Source organism: Tetrao urogallus (assembly GCF_951394365.1).
Source record: "Tetrao urogallus genome assembly, chromosome: 15".
Classification (NCBI taxonomy): Eukaryota; Metazoa; Chordata; class Aves; order Galliformes; family Phasianidae; genus Tetrao; species Tetrao urogallus.
In genome coordinates, this window is record NC_136828.1 from 2,995,027 (window position 1) to 3,012,112 (window position 17,086).

Genomic DNA, 17,086 nt, shown 5'->3' on the forward strand with positions numbered 1-17,086 from the left:
ATGTGGTTTTTTTCTTCCTATTGTAGCCTCTGTACAACAGGAGTGGTCCGGTTACATATCAACAACTGGCTGGAAGTGAGCTTCTGCCTGCCTCATAAAATCCATTATGTTGCAACAAATTTTATTCCCCCTGAGGCGATTGAGAGAAGCCTGAAATCTATCAGGTAAGAGCAAGTCCTTCAGACTGTCCATTTCAATCTGTTGACTCAGGACTAATCTTTCTTGTATAGGAGAGAGAGCCTGGGCCCCTTGATATCTAATTTTTTGCTCTCTGTGTTTACAGCTTTATATCTGCAAAAGTAACCAGCTCCTGCTTTTTTTTCTCTTCTATTTCATTCTATATTTCAGTAATGCAAATGAGTTCTTTTCAGTCTAATTCTCTAGGATTAGTTGTGTGCCAACACAGTGCCATCATTTTTTCCTGTAGTCACTAGGGCATCCAGTTATATGGCTCTCTCTCCCCTCTTAATGGGGAACATCTTATCTTGTAAAATAAAAATAGGCTTACTCTAAATCTGCTTACAGCAAAAGGATGTTAAGAGGTTCATTTTGCCAGTAGATTGACGGGGTATCCCAATCTGGGAATAAGTACACCTTCAGGAAAAGTTGCAGTTTACTCTACAAATGTATTCCCTTCTTTTTCTGCAGGCCTTACCATGCCTTGTTGCTTCTAAATGATGAGAAGTCATTGCTTAATGAGCTCCCCTTGGACTGCTCTCCTGCCCTGGTGAGAGTAATTAAAACTACCTCTGCTGTGAAGAATTTGCAGCAGCTGGCTCAGGATGCTGACTTGGCATTGCTGCAGGTATGGGGAACTGTAAGCAGTAGTTGAGATTCTTTTAATTCATGAGACGTTTTCTTTCTGGTGCCAGTGTGTTTCTGTGGTATATGAGATGCCAGTTTTTTTCCGTGTGAACAGAACTCTTGAGCCTTACAGTGTGGGGCAGACCGGAGAGACAAAGATCAGTGGTGCAGTAACTGTGCGTCCACGTCTGAATCACTAATTGCTGTGGGGTGGTGGGGCAGCCTGGAGGTCTCTAACCCACACCATGGCTCAGAGCAAGTCTGTGAAAGCAGGCTGCTCGGGAGTATGTCTGAATTCTGAATAGTTCCAGTGATGGAGATCCCACACCCCCTCTGGGCCCTGGTCCAGCATTGCACCAGCATTTGAGTGAAAAACTTTTCTTCATATCCAATGGGAATTTCCTGCGTTCCACCTTGTGACTGATATTTCTTGTGCAGTCTTTGTGCTCCACTGATAAGAACATCTCTGCCTTTTCTGTGCCTTCCCATTAGGTAGCTAGGAGCAAAACAAACCTGGAACAAATAGTGCTGCTGACTTATTCCACAGTGGTCTGTCATGGCTCTAACGTGCTGTTGTTGTCTGTGTGCAAATGAAGGCATCCAAAGTGCTTACAGTTGCCGTGGCCAAATAGGTGGCTGGACCTGCTTGGCCAAAGTGCATCTCTGCAGTTCTCTGCCCAAGGGCAGAAGATAGCCAAGGTGCAGCTTCTTACCTGCTGGCTGCATGCTTAAGCATGTGTAAGGTCACTTGGCCACTTAGTACTGGAGCAGCACAGTTATGTGGGCCTTTGCTTGTCAGGCCTGGTGCTTGTGCTGGGATTGCAGTGGGGAGAGCTATTCAGCCTTGCTAAGGACAGGTTCAGACCCAGGGATGTGTCTTGTGCTCAGTGTGACAAAGGAGAGCATGGCTTGTCATCTCAGGTGTTCTGGGTCACGAGTCCAGGCCCTCTCTTGTCCTGTTTTGTAATAAGATGTGCAGGTTTACTTAGGGTGGTTGTGGTTTTACTTGGCATTCTACAGCTGTGGGATGAACTTTGGAAATTCCCCGCTCATCTGCGGTTCTGTTCTCCACAAAAAAGCAAAGTTAAATACATCTAATGATACGGGCTGGATTTTACGTCTCCTAGATGCCACTTATGTGGCTCTTCCAGAGCCTGTAACAACCACTGACCTTTTAAAACGTATTAAAATGCGTTGTGTAACTCATTACTGAAATATCTCCAAGCATTTAAAAGACCGTTTTGTTTCCTTTATGTTTGTGTCATGGTGGAGGCCAATTCACTTTATTTTTCATACATAAACTGAAGTGCATTCTGTGCATAAACAAAAATAGGTTGTCGGTGCATAGAATGCAACTAAACGTCTGTTAATACAGTTTGAAGGAATTCCTTAAAAACAGGAAATACTGAGTTCCTCAGAAATGTGATGCAAATCTCTGGAAATTAATAACCTTGTCAAAGCTTTTTGAAGTGCCATGTGTTATATTCAAGCCCAAACGCTCTCTGAAGGCAGCGTGAGAGGACGGAATGTTTCGCTTTCATTTCAGTTCCAGCAAGACTTTGCAGCCATCTGATGTGATGTTTCTGTCACCGTATGTAAGTGTTGCCAAGGGTCTGAGTTTTGCTTTTTTGCTCTCCTAATTTTTCCATGTTCCCTCGATGCAGGTTTTCCAGCTTGCTGCACATCTTGTTTACTGGGGAAAAGCAATTATTATTTATCCGCTGTGTGAGAACAACGTCTACATGCTTTCACCAAATGCCAGTGTCTGCCTGTAAGTAGAAGGAAGATGAATGGCTGTAGTAAGAAGGCAGTGAGAAGTGCAGAGACCTTTTCCTTCCCTGTGTTACTGGATGCAGCACAGGACAGCTCTGTGTGTACCAAGTTGTTGCAGTTGTGCAGAGTGCAAACCATTCCCTGTGCTTGAAATTACAAAGCCATGTAGGAGTTTGGTGCAGGGAGCAACATCAAAGCATCAATATGCTTCTGCAGCAACGTGGACTTGGAAACATTATTTACACTGTGATTCTCCTTCTATTGAGATGTTTATAGAATTTGGGTTGGAACTCTGCTGTAGGAAAATAATTTTAGGTCAAAACTTATGGGGTGGAGGTATAAAAATAGGTCTGAAACAGACCTGGAGGTCAGTCAGGAGCAGCTGTGCCTCTCATATATGGGAGTGCTGTTCTTGAAGACAGTTTTCCTAATATTTAACTTGCTTCTCCCACACTTGTAATCAATCATCAGTACTGCTTTTCTTGTTCTGCTCAGGCAGGGAGAGCAGTCCCATCTGCAGCTGCACGTTGTGTGTTTGAAGGTGTGCTGACATGCTGCCCATCCCCACTCTGGTAGTCTCTCAGCTGTACAGTCCCTGCTCTTTGAATCACTGACAGCTCAGGTTTACAGTTTTGTGATTTTTATTTGTGTCTTTTGGTTTTCCTCAACACCTTGAATAATACAGTGAAGCTGAACGCAGTGCCAGGATGAAAATGCATACACTGCTTGGTTACTTAAAGCAAGAAGCAACATGCCATGAATTACCCTTAATGTGTTTCTAGATGTTTCATTTGGGAATTCCCACTTCTGTAATACTGAAGTGGATAGATATTATCCTGACCAGCAATATCAAACTAACTGATTCCTGCTCTACCTCTCTTTTGCAGTTACTCTCCATTGGCAGATGCATTTTCCTGTCAGTTCCGGGGCCACAATCTGCCATCAATGCTCTCCAAGTTCTCCCTCCCAGTGTCACTCTCAGAGTTCAAGAACCCCCTCGTGCCTCCCGTGCAGGAGGTGAGATGGGGGAGCGTGCAGGAGCTGCTGGGCACTGGGTCACTGCCCTGCCAACGAGGACTGGGTTTGCTTCTGGTTCGGAACTTGCTCTTGTAGAATTCACCTCTTAATACGTTTCCAAACATAATTTGTTGTTTCATATTCACGTACCAAAAGGCTGTGGGGACTGTCATGGTGAAGCCGTGTGGATGATTTGTGTTAGGAAAGCACATTCCTGAAAGAAAAATCAGAATTCTTCTTTTCTTGGAGTGATGCAGTAGGGACTGCTGTAGTCTGCCACCGTTAGTAGGGCAGAAGCTCATGGTTTGAAGATCATGGTTTGCAGCCTTTCTGGGAACCAGTGAAATGTAAGAAAGGGCTCAGGAACATAACAAACACAATGCCTTCTGACGCTGCTACATTCCCAGGTGAAGAAAATGAGACCCTTGAGCACGGCTTACTGTGGCAAAGGGAGCCTGGGCAGATTTCGCTGGGGTGCCTCCAAATGCTGCTAGCCTTTGTGCTTTGATGACTTGCTGTGTTTATATGAAATTAGTCACAATTCAAACACCTAGAAGATTAACATCAATTAAGCACACAGACACAATTACGAGAGAAGAATTTGTTGTAATTACAGGCTGGCAGAGATTATGATCAGAGATAATTATTTATGAAGCTTCTAATCCCAGTAGTATGTACTGGTCAGCTGCCATCTTTGGAGGTGGGGGAGAGCAGTGCCTGCTGTTCTGGCAGCATTTTGCTGTATTACAGACAAATCTGTGTCTGGAAAATGGAAGCATTAATTCTGTTGTAGCTGCAGTAGATTTGGGAGGCATTCTTACTTTCAGTAGCCCATTTAAGATTAATGACTTGCTCTAGTATTTTTCCATTGACACTTCTGGTTGTTCTCAGTTGTCTTTGTTTAAAACACATAACGAACGTCTGCCACATACTGCTGCAGCCATGGGGAAAGCCCTGAAACAGCAAGGTGTGCCTACGTTTGCCAGAGCTGTTGGAGTGCTGAAATGGTTCTTTTGGAATGAGTGTCTTCAGGTTGGTGCTCACCTGCCTGATGGGGCTCTAAAGGTCAACAGCACGAGGGGTTTTCCTCAGCCCTGTGGTGTGAGTCCACACACTGAGGATGAGGATGGTGCTGAGAAAAGGGGAAGTGAGTCTCTGTGCTTGCAGAACACTTGGGACTGCTGTGGCAAGGTGTGGAGACCATCACGTGCCTTGGGCTGCTGTGAGACATGGTTAGTTTCTTTCCCATGAGGGCAAGCATGCTGGTTCTTGGAGGAATACGGTCTGGAAAGAGCTTTTAGGTGGTTTTATATCGTACATTCATGTAGAAAAAGTACCTTCCTCTGCTTTGATTTACCTATGCAGTATTGTTTTATTATGAAACAGCCTTTTTAAAAGGCTGGTTCCTAATGAGATGAATCTAACCCCTGTGCAGGAGTGGTCAGGCTCCAATTGTAGCTAACTGTAATTAACAGAGATCTAGTCGATAGAGTGATTAATCTGATGAAATGTGGGTGTTTTGTTTTTTGTTTTTTTTTTTTCTGCTGTGCAGCAATAAAATGTGCTGCACTCTGAACTGTAAATACTGTCAAATTATGTTTGCTTTGCCTTTGAAAAAAATGAACAAAGTTTGGATCTTTCACTGTAATTTTACTCTCTGTACATAGGAGTGGATGTTTTTTGTTTTCTTTTGTCCTGTTTTTCAAAAAAGCTTTGAAGAATTTGACTGGTGGCCATACCTCGTGCTACTCATGGTGCTGACTGCTGCCTGTGGTTCTGAAGGTCAGTGCAGTGGGAAGGGCTGTATTGTCTGCAGAAGCTGTTGAGGTCTCATGGCACCCATCCCATTGGATTGTTGTCTTTAGATTGGCTTCCTTCCTTCTGCAGTGCCCTTCTGGATGAGCATCTGTCTGTCAGGTAGGGGAGGTGTCCATGCAGTGGCCTCCATTAGCGCTGCCTGTGCTCTCAGCCATGTCCTGAGCACGAGACAGTAGCTTTCTTGGAGCCAGTCTTCTCGATCTCTTTTCTTGCCTGGGATGACAAGCTGTACTTTGCAGTTGAGCTCTGCCGTGGTTTTATGTCTGTCATCCATGGTCTCGTGCTCATATTTGCGAAGTTGTTGGTCTTTGTGTAGAGATCTCTAAGCCAGCTTCCCTTTTTCTATTACATCTGCCCTGCTTGGATAGCAGCATTGCACTGAGCCTGTGACTGCAGCTTAGCTGGTCTAATGAAAGCTTGGTGCTGCTGAGAGGGGGAAGGGGCCCTCTTTTCCCTTTCCACTCAGTATGTGCACATGCCTTCCTCCCTTCCCTCTTCCCTTTGTGCTGGAGCTCTGGCTGCTGTCCAGCTCGATTCTATTCATGCAACTCATTTCAGCCACTCTAGTTCTTTGCCAGGTTAGCAGGTGGAATTCACTCAGGGGAGGATCTGCAGCTCCAGGGCCGGTGCTGAATGAGGGAGGCACTTCTGCAGCTGGGGATGAGAGTGAGGAAAGCAGATGTGACTTCCCTTTTTTCACAGTGGTGAGTTGCCTGTTAGCAGCACTGAGAAGTGTTACATGGAATTCCAGCAAGCCCCACACCTGGGACTGTGTCCTGACCAGCAGCCCATGTATCCCATACTGCTGGTACTGGGTCTCATGAGCTGACATGGCAGGGGAAACTCATAATCCCTCGTAGTGTTTTTTTCTGGAATAAAAGCAATTTGAATCTCCTCAATCCTGACCCCAAGAAGGCTGTCTTTCTTCTGCTGCCCATGACTCTGGGCTCTTATCCCAGTCTCTCCTCTCCCTTGTGTGGCACAGCATTGGTGATTGCACAGCAGATTGCACAGCAGATTGCACAGAATGGAGTTCTGTGGTTGGGAACAAATCTGGAATGGTTTTGCTGGAATGGTGTTCCAGGTCTGGCTGGGTTGGAGTTAGCTTTCCCCACAGCAGTCCATATAGTGATGTGCTTTGCATTTGTAGCTAGAACAGCATTGGTATCATGTATTTTTGTTATTGGGAAGAATTTGGCTGCACATCTGTGTAGTCTGTGGGCAGTGTTAGCTGCCTGGACCTGCCATTGTCTTGATCAAGAAGGTTTGAGGTTATGTACAGAAGCAAAGGGTCTCAGCAAGCAGGTTAAAAAACTTCTGGCACTCACCTTCCTGTTTAGGGTCACTCTGTTTTCTCCTGCCTTAGAACAAAGTGATTTCTAAAGACTATGACAAGCTTTGCTGCTGAGAATCTGGCCCTCCAATTTGCACAGGATTGCTTGTAGAATTACCAGCTTCTTGTTCCCTTCCTTGCTGATAAGCCACGATTACTTTTATCATTATAGCAGCATTAGTTAAAAGAATCAGGGAGCTCTGAGCTTTGAGCTTAGGTCCATTTTCAGCTTATCTAAGACTGCAGATTTCACTGAAGGTATAATTCAAATTCCCTTTTCAGAAATGGATCTGAATATAGTCTAAACCAGGTGGTACGTTTGTAGATGCCCTTCCTCAAAAGAGGTGGGTGACAGGGAGGCACCGCGTGCACAGATTGCATACAGAATAAATGGTTCAGTTTTTATGAAGAATACGTGTGCCTGTGTGTAGAGAACACCTTCCATGGCAGCCTGGCCCCGTGCCTTTTTGGGGGATATTCTTGCAGTGTGTGGCAGAGCAGCACTGCTCAGGTCACTGTATGCACTTCAGAGTGCAGCAATCACTGCTTGAATATACAGGTGTCACCACCATGCAAGGAGCATTGCTGAAGGGAACTGTGGACAGTGTGTGTGTGGCTGTGCAAGCACTCAGAAGCACAACAGCTGGTGCTGTAGCATTAGATGCAGAGGGGATCTCTCCACCCCTCAGGCAGGAGTGTACTCGTGTGAATTCGACATCCCATTTTGTCCCTGCATCCCCTTTGCTGCAGCAGCTCGCTGTCACAGTGCATATGCTTATTGTAGCTGACTAACCCTTCATGGGGCTGGGGTAACTGTGGCCAAAAAACAGGTGGGAAAGTACAACGGCAGCCAGTGAACACAAAACAAATGCTTTTTCAGCTTTGATTTCCTAAGTCTGGCCACAGTGCTGGAGTAAGGCTGCAGCAGATGAGGCCTTTGCTGTACATGGAAAACGTGCTGTGCTTTGTGTAGCAGCACAGTGGAAAATAGTGCGTGCCAGAGGATGGGAGTGGGAGGAGAGCTGCATGCAAATGCTGAGTGGATGTCTGGAAGGTGTTAAGAGTCACAGGAGCTTTTGGTGGCAGAAGTATGGAAGTAAGATTTGGGGTTGTGTATAAAATCAGGGTTTCTCATGTGGCAAGTTTAAAAATAGGGTGTTCCAAGTCTAAATAGAGAGAACAGTTAAGCTGATTTGGTGGAATTCAGAGCTGTCACATAATGATTAACGTGGCAATATTACACAATAATATTCTGCATTAATAGGGGCTGTCTGTGCAAAACAGGGAGAACTTTTAATAGCTTTAGTTTTTGGTAAAATGGAGTATTTTGAATGATAAAAGAGCTCAGTGTGTTTCAACACGTACACCAGTGGAGGTGCTGTGTTACTGACCCAAAGCACTGCCGTTCTCAAGTCAGACTGTGGACAGTGTGTGTCTCATCTACAGCTCAGCTGGAGGAGAGGCACTCGTCCTTCAGCAGCAAAGTGAGCCGTGCTTTAACTAAGAGTGCATCTTCATGCAGAGAGGAACAGCAGGCTGAGATCTGAGTGATTCCATGCTGCTGTTCTCTCTTCCCTTTCCTGAGCATGTTGCCAGTCGTAGAATTATAGAATCACAGAATGGCCTGGGTTTAAAAGAACCTCAGTGATCATCTTGTTTCAACCCCCCTGCTATGTGCAGGGTCACCAACCACCAGACCAGGCTGCCCAGAGCCACATCCAGCCTGGATCCAGTCCCCATTTTCTGGGCATTTAGCTTTTTAGGCCTGGGAAAGAAACAGCTTTAAAGAATCTTTGTAAGAAATGCACTTTATTTAACACACACTGAACAGTTTTACAAAAGCTCCCCTTGACTCCCAGAGGGACAAAAACAACGAGTGCTGGATCCTGCCCCTTCAGGACAGGGGCTCTCCCTGCCCAGACGAGCTGATATAAGAGTGCCCATCTTCTCTGCTTTGGCCAGTAAGCACAAAGCAGTGTATGGTTGGCAGTGCCCTGCGTTGTGTCATGCCTCACAACGTGTGCTGCTGTGCCACTGCAGGGGTGAGGAATGGGGTGGCTGAGCCGTTCCAGTGGGAAAGTCCCATTGGTGCCAGATGGGAGCCCCTCAGCCCAGACTGGAGAGAGGCAGCATGGGGAGAGGGAGGGGGTGGATGAAATTGAGTGTTGAATTGAACAGTGAAATGGGTCTCCTTTTGTATTTCCATTTTGGCCTCGCAGGGCTGTGGCTTCCTGCAGTGCTGATGTCTCATGGGGCAGCTGTGGGGTGGAGCATGCCCTGCCCTGCAGAGTTACTCTCAGCTCTTTTTGGCTTCAAGAAAGAGACCAGCAAGTCGAATGGACTGAGCCCAAGAGTGGAGATAAACCAACAGACAGCAATGCAGGTGGTATGGGGAAACCTGCCCTCCTACACACCTGTCTGAGAGGTCCATCAAAGCTCGAGAGAAGCAGATGGAGCATGGTTGTAAATTCTGTGTTTGTGTCCAGAAGAACGGGCAGCAGACTGCATTAGCAAAGCTGTCTCCTTGAATTGCAGTGATTTGTCCCATGAAGTGTCAGACCCCTTTTGATTTGTTGTGACACCAGCTGGTGGGACGTCACCGCATGCCAGCAGGTCAGAAATTTACATGAAACATATGGGGCATCTTTTCCTGCATCTGGAAGGTTTCGAGCACTCGGCCTCGTCTTTCCTCCAGGCTGATTTCAGATGTTAGCAGGATGATATGCAAACGTCCTTGTTATCTCGTGCCAACTTTCCTCTGCTGTACGTTCTCTTTTAAATGTAGAAAATGAATTATACCTTCTCTGGAAAATAAGTGTTTGAAGGTGATCCCAGATTTAAGATTAAAATCCGTTCGGCTCAGAAAGTAGTAATCCCTGGAAAGGGGGTGTGGGCTTATCTGCAGGCAGGAGATGTTTCTTTTGTGATTCGACAGCAAAGGAGAAATTGAAAATTAAATGACTTATGGAAAAAGGAAAATGATGTGGGCTGATGAACTTCAGTTTGGGGCTTTTATTGAGATTTGGCTGTTCTCCTGATGATTAATGCAGTGGAGCTAAAGCTTCCTTCTCTGCCTGAGCTCATTCTGCGTGTCTCTCACCAAAACAGCACTGGTTGCTATGAAATCCCCAAACAGCTTTTGTCAGTGATTCAGTGTGTTCAGAGCTGTTAGCTACGGGAAGGGTTGCCTGCACTGAAATGAAAAGGCTTTTTGTGCAGAAATTCAGACACGATGATGGCTTTTGAATGCTCCTCTGAAACTCCTGAAGAGAGGCCATGCCAAGAACCTACAGATGCCTCTCCCTCATCCCACCCTGTGCTTTCAGCATCACTTTTGGGGCTCTGTGGAGTTGTTCAGCAATATAGAGGTGTTCTGCATGTTGGTTTAACATGAGTCTCATCTCTTGCCACTCTCAGTCTTGCCCATCCATACCATGGAAAGCGAGGTGCCTTCGGCCTGCCCTCATATGGCAGAGAGGTGTTGAGCAAATGGGTGACAGTATATCACAGTATATCCAGCCCTGTCCCTCCTCCCTGCCTTCTCCCTGTTTTCCTGGGAGAACCTGGGCTTTAATGTGACTGCTTTGGGTGAACCCTGTGGGGATTTCTGACTGTCATGGGCCCCCAAACTGATCCCAGCGCCTTGGCCATTGAGATGTGCACCTGGGTGATTCGTTTCTTATCTCTTCCATCTCTGGAAAGGACGATTATCTCTTATTTAGCACCTTCTGAACTGTTTTGTTGGTAGGGGACCAAACATGTGGGTTTGTATGACTGCAGTGTGAAGTGTGGCTGTGTTCATACGGCTGGCATCGTGTGCTGAGGGCTCTGCTGAAACACAGTGGGTGCTGAAGCTCTTCTTGGCTGCAGGGTTGGTTGGTGTGAGGACGCTGGCTGAGTTGGTTAGTGCTGCATAAAGATGTGTTGGTCATTAAAGGTCTGATTACAGGCAAAGCATCCGTGGAGGCTTTGGTGTGATGGACATGTGTGCTTGGTCACCTTCTTGTGATGGGAAGCACAAAATAATGGTTCAGAGAACATGCGAAACCGTTCTGAGTCTTGGAAAGCATTTCTCCTTGTGATTTCTTAGGCTCTGAGCATTGCTTTTTCTCTCACGGAGCTCAATCCCTCATTTCTCACTCTGCAGACTCAGCTCATTCAAATGGTGATATGGATGCTCCAACACCGACTCCTCATTCAGCTCCACACCTACGTCTGTCTGATGGTGCCCCCAAACGAGGAGGAGTTCCGTGCCCAGGATGAAGACATGCCCTTCACCGCCAGAGTGGGAGGCCGAAGTTTAAGCACCCCCAATGCTCTTAGCTTTGGTTCTCCAAGTACGAGCCAACTTTGCTCTGCTGTTCATACTGCAGCCCACTTCTAGCCCTCCTTTTAGCAGTGCCGAGGGTGACAGGTCGTAGCATTAAGATAGCTTGTCGTTACTGGGTGCTTGCTAACCAGCCACTGTTCAACGCAGAGCTGGGCATTGGTGGATGTCTGAAGTGCTTCAGGTAGTTCTTTGTAATTTGCTGAGATCTCATTTGGTCATGTCAAAAATTTTAGTATTTATTGGAGGCGCTTCAGTGTGTTTCAGACAGGGAACTTCCTACTTCCTTGCAGTAACTGAAGAGTAACAGCAGTGGTCCTCTGCCTGCACTGCTGGTGCTGCATGGATTCTGGTTAGCAGGAGAGGAATAGCATTGTGAGGATGTGCTATAAGCAGAATTTGTTTCTGTGGGCCGCAGAGCTGCCCTAAGGAAGTGCAGGGCTGTCAGTCTCACAAATGGCTGATTTCTCTTTCCCTGGGCTCTTCAATCTCCTCAGTGCCGTTCATCAGGGTGATTCCAGGAAAGCACATTTTCAAGAGGGCATATGAGATACCATGCTGAAACCCCAGGATGTGGTTATGTCATGCTGTTCTGAGCAGTGTTCTCAGAATGCCAAACAACACTGAGGTTGGATAGTGGGAGAGATTCTCTGTGCAACCTGCAGCTTTACGCAGCTCGTGAATTAGGGCAGAACTCTTGGAACACGAGTCTGATAAGTCTGCGATCTGCTTGTTTTGGCTCACTCACAAGAGGATATTGCTTCTTGGCCTTGATTTCTGCATGCTTCCATCTTCTGTGTTGTTAGGCTTTTTGTGTTACCACTTCATGGTGTTCCAGCAGAGCTGGCTGGGAATTTTCTCTTCAAATATTTTATGGACTGTTTATAGTCTCCAGAAGTAGAGTTTTCCACATCAATTGATGGTGTTGTTGAAACACTTTACTTTCCCATTGAGAAAATCCCTACATTGTCATATCACAAATTGCAGTTACACGTAGTGTTTCCAGACCCACTTTCTTGGTCCTACAAATCTGAGGGGACTGTTTGGAAAGCCTGCATGGATATGGCCTGAAATGATAATCTGTACTTCATTATGCTGAGCAACATAGAAATTCTGTGTCTCTTCTCTTCCCCTGGTAGCTAGCAGTGATGACATGACTCTGACAAGTCCCAGCATGGATAATTCCAGTGCTGAGTTGATACCTGGCGGGGACTCACCCCTGAATAAAAGGATGACAGAGAATCTCCTGGCAAGCTTGTTGGAACACGAGCGGGAAGCTATTCTCAATGTCCCTGCTGCCCAAAACCCAGAAGATCTTCGCATGTTTGCAAGGTAGGAAATGGGGAGTGCAGAGGGTGACCTTTTTTCCCTATCCTTGCTGTTTTATGGACAGATGGGTGTGGGCTCTTATCAAATACCATCAGCTTGGGATTTTGGAAGATCAATCATTTTGAGTTTGTTTCATGTACCTATTTCATATACACACAGCACTTTTGAACAAAAACTAATGTATGTGTCACAAGAACACTTGTTAACAGAGTTCTGGATGGTGAATGAGCGTCAGGACATCTGGTCAGACAAGAGGGCCTTCACTTTTTGCCTTCCAGTTTTGCTGTGTTCACACAGGTAGACATAACTGCCTCGCTTGAGAACATAATTCTAAGCATCCAAAGCAAAGACCTAGTCGTGCTGGTGCTGTCATTTTGTGTCTGTTAGTATTCCCAAGACAGCTGTTATTTATTTTAAGGTTTGTAATCTACATACAAATAGGAGACAAAGGAAAAAAGCACCAGAGGTAAGTCAGCCTCAGCCCTTCCACAGAACAGCCTGCAAAGACTTCCAAGCCTGTTTAGCTGAGAGCTGCTCGTGTGAGTGGGTTAGTTAGCTCTGTAGCTTAAAGTCTTGTTGTGCAGCAACAAATTTCAACACTTAAAATAAGCAAGATGTGGCTCTGCACGTTGTGAAAAGCAGAATGACTTCCTAACAGCTGAGAAAAAAGTGGGGGAATCTCTTTGCTAAGCATTTCAAAACACAGTGGCATCACTGGAACGCTTCTTTCACTGGCTGACTTACTCACAGAGCAGAAAACAACCAGGGGTGAGATCTGCAGCTTTCCCTGATCTTTAGAAATGCAGGTGGAATCCCCTGCAGCCTGCTCTGCTCCTCCTGCTTTGCAGCTCAGCTCAGGTGTTTGTGCAGAGCTCTGCGGTGCTGCTGGGTAGGCGTCTCCTCCACCTTCTGTAAACTGTTCAGAGGATATTCTCTGCTTGAGTGGCAACACTTGGACCACTTGAGAACTTTGAAATGTTTTTCTTCATTACTGGAGAAGTGGTTACAAAACCTATGAAAAAGGGAAGGAAAAAAAAAATCATACCCGGTGTTATTTTAAATAAACTCTGTGGGGACACCGGGCTGGTTTAATGGACCGCAGATTGTTAATTATCCTGGAGAGAGGAAAGGATCTCATGATTGCTTCCCCGTCACCTCTTCATCTGGGTGAAACAGCAGCGTGAAAGCTTTTGAATTGCAGATGCCAAAAATGACTTCAGCTTCTTCAGCAAATTGGCTCAGTAAGCAGGCAGCTGCCATGATGATGTTTGCTTTGCAGATTGCCCATGCACCAGGTTCTTTAGCAGAGCCATCCCAGGCATCTGCAGCCTGAATTTCCATTCCGCTGTAGATTGAACTGATGACTGTAACTTACTCTTAAGTCAACAGTGAGGAAGAGAGAAGGTAGAATAAACAAAGCAGCCCTGCGGGTAGGATGCTGGAGTGTAAAAATAGAAATGGTAATGCAAGATGCTCTGGTTGCTTGTGACTTTATGAGGCAGTGTAACTTGGTGGTTCTGTACGTACTTTCTCTCGTGTTGTGCTGTGAAGCATCTGAAGTGAGTGTCTGGGTAAACCTGTGGCTCTTAATGAGAGTGTAAATAATTGCAGAGAAGCTGCTGCAGTGAATGAGCTGATCCTCCTCATTACCCCAGCAAACGTTACTGCATCAGCTCTGCTTTCTGCTTCGTCTTCAGGAGCAGCACCTAATGAGGGCTGTGCTACGGCAAATAGCTGTGCTGGATCAGCTGCCTCCCTGAACAAATTCCTGCTATAAATGCGTAGTTAGTGCACTAAATACACTGCAACTGACCTTCCAAGTATAGTTTTGTGTGCACAAAGGGATGGTCTATTTTCAGCAAGGCAGTAAAGTTCAGCCTGATACATTTTTGCGTGCCTATGCCTCTGAACTCCTGGTATTCATTAAACAGATGGCACAGAAGGGACTTGTGTCTGTCCATTGCTATGCACAGCAGTGTTTGCAAGCAGAAACCTTAAGGGGGAAATGAGGAAAATGGGAGCTTGGCTCCAGCGTTGGCTGCATTAACCCTCACAGCGTTGAACCAGAATTCAAAGCCAAGATGTTTCCATAGCTGCTGCTGGAAGAGGGGGGCACGTCCTTCCAGAATCAACTTGAGAAAGCCACAGGTTCTTTTTGAACCAGATCTTCAGTTACGAGCACAAAGTGTTCCTCACTGCACGTCAACCAGTGCTTTTGTAGACAGGTTGAGGCCTCACTCGTGGCTTCTCTCCCGAGCCATGGGCATAGAGCCACTCTGTGAATTTTCTTTATTGCTCTTAGTTGAGAAACAGGAGTCCTTTGCTCCATGGAGGAATATTCAGAGGTGACATCAAGCTGTGGACAGTTGTGCTCCATCTTCAAGCAGTGCTGGTGGAAGAGAAGGTCTCCTTGGCCAGACAAGCTAATGTTATTTGAATTACTAAGGTGAAATAGTTGGTTTTGTTGTTGGTTTTTTTTTTTTAATGTGAAGTAGTTTAGGGAACTGCTGTACCACTACACTGCTGATCATAGAGCAGCTCTTGTAAGTCAGAGAGGGGAGAACAGTGCTGAGCAATGGAAAGGAATAATCTTCCATCACTGCATCTGAATCTGGAGGCACCCATCTGTCAGCAGATGTATTTGTGCAGCTTCAGAAGGCCCCAAAAGAAATTGCTGCCCTAAAAACTTCCATCTTATGCCTCGTTTGGGTCCCATAAATATTCACTGCCCAACAAGGTGAAAAAAAGGCTGAAGTTCTCCAGTGCTGGCAGCAGTCCGGCTGGAGCAGTAGCCTGGGCTGGGCTCTGGGGTGTCTTCCAGCAGCATTTTTGTGTTCTTTAATATCCTCTCTAGCTTTTATTGGAATGGAAACTATTTCATCTTCACCCGCTACAAATCCAGACTCTTTCTGAATGTAGGGTGGATGTACTTATTGGAAAACCCCTCCATGGTCCGTGTGACTGCTGAAAACCAGGCTGTGATCATTTGCACAGATGGTTGTGCCAGGGAACAGTCACCTGAGCAGCTTCGTAGAGCAGAGAGAGCACCGTGCTTTTCAAATCTCCTTTAAAGTCACTTATTGAGCAGTGATGCAAAGTAGGAGAGGAAGGGCCGGGGCTTCTGTCTGTGTGACAGGTTGGTGCCCACCAAGGGGAAGGCTGTACTGACCAGAGGGGACTGGGGGATTTCAGTAGTCATCATGGCTCGGGCTTAGAGTCAGTGTTTAGGATTTCTTTTGGGCCTCTGTTACGCCCAGAGCTTCCCTGGGGCGCCTGTGCCTAAAATTTCCATCTCCCTGCTGCAGCCTCTCCCCCCACCCCCAGACTCATCCAACCTCAGGGCTTGCCTGCCAATACCAACCATGTAATGGACTGCTGTGGGCAAAAATATCCTTTTAGCTTTAACTCTTCTTTTAGAATTACTGACAATCTCAGCAAATGCAGCAGGCTAAGAGACCTTGTGGTACCTTTGCAAGACCCCAGGGTTGTGTTTTCTTGTTACCAATCAGGCCAGCATGGGAGCAGGGCATCCATCCAGAGAGCTGCTGTGAAGCCAAGTGAGCGTGATGGGAATTGGGTACTTCAGGAGATGAGAATTTGGTGGGTAATGGTCCCTGTGCTGCTTTTCCAGGGGAATTCTGTGTGCGAGGCATGGCTGAGCTATGAGCAGATTTCATTCATTTCACTTTGCACCTAAATAAAGGACACAACCCGAATGCCTCCAGGTTGGTGTCCAATTGGAGAGGAGCACGAGGGTGACAGTACCAGTTCTTGCTGTATGCAATTGCTTTTGGCCCACGCCTGCCTTGCTCTCCTTCCTGCAGGCTGCTTCACTACTTCAGAGGCCGACACCACTTGGAGGAGATCATGTACAACGAGAACATGCGGCGCTCGCAGCTGCTGATGCTGTTCGACAAGTTCCGCAGCGTGCTGGTGGTCACCAGCCACGAGGACCCGGTCATTTCGGTTTTTCAGTCCCTCTTGAAATGACTGCTAGTGGAAACTGCCGCGCTCTTGATATTCTGCAAGTTGCCTAAAAGAGATGAGTCCAGTTCCTTCTCAGCACACGGCGTACAGCAGGCTCTCTGCTGCTGTGCCTCCATTTCACACCTCCCCGTGCGACAGCTCAGTTCTGTGTGAGGGGCTGCGTGCTCCTTCCCAGCCGGGATTTGTGCCGTGCCACACTCACAGCACAGGAGCTGCTGTCTCGCAGACCTTCCCTGGGACTGCTCCTTCACTGGGGCTGTTGAGATGGGTGAGAGTGGTCCACGACTTTTACTGGAGTGTTACTGACGTGTGGGTGGATGCTTCGCACCAGAGCTGCTTTCCCTGCTCTCCACCACCACTGAGCAGTGGGCACTGCTCATGAGCAGCCTGTCCTCACTGCTTGCCCTCTGCTTAAGGGCAGAGTGAAGCTGGCCTGGCTCTTAGGGGAATGATCCTGGGTACTGAGGAATTAATTCTGTCTGACCACTGTTATCTGGAAGCAATGGGGACATAAATAGGAATGCAAAGCATCACAAGTAAACAGGTTTGTGAATGAAAATGATTTGCTTGCCTTGTTACAGCTTTCCTCTCCCCAGGACCCTTATTACAGAATGTCTGTAGGGGCACTGCTGTCGCAAGGCAGCCCATTTGTTAGCTGATCTGCAGGTCTGTTTTAAATTGTGATGGGAGGAATTTGG

The 17,086-nt window shown here is 46.6% G+C and overlaps 1 protein-coding gene across 4 annotated transcripts in view; it reads left to right on the plus strand.

Annotated features, from left to right (window-relative positions):
• The window catches only part of NPRL3 (NPR3 like, GATOR1 complex subunit), a gene marked incomplete at both ends in the record, with an annotated part of 38,842 nt that extends 22,451 nt beyond the window's left edge, over positions 1 to 16,391 (plus strand). For all 4 annotated transcript variants that reach the window (XM_079542944.1, XM_079542943.1, XM_079542945.1 and 1 more), the window contains 7 exons: positions 27 to 164; positions 649 to 805; positions 2,469 to 2,575; positions 3,465 to 3,594; positions 10,893 to 11,082; positions 12,212 to 12,404; positions 16,226 to 16,391. In XM_079542944.1, the coding sequence (XP_079399070.1) occupies positions 27 to 164; positions 649 to 805; positions 2,469 to 2,575; positions 3,465 to 3,594; positions 10,893 to 11,082; positions 12,212 to 12,404; positions 16,226 to 16,391 (1,081 nt within the window). The remainder of the gene's footprint in view (positions 1 to 26; positions 165 to 648; positions 806 to 2,468; positions 2,576 to 3,464; positions 3,595 to 10,892; positions 11,083 to 12,211; positions 12,405 to 16,225) is intronic.
• Positions 16,392 to 17,086: the final 695 nt, after the last annotated feature.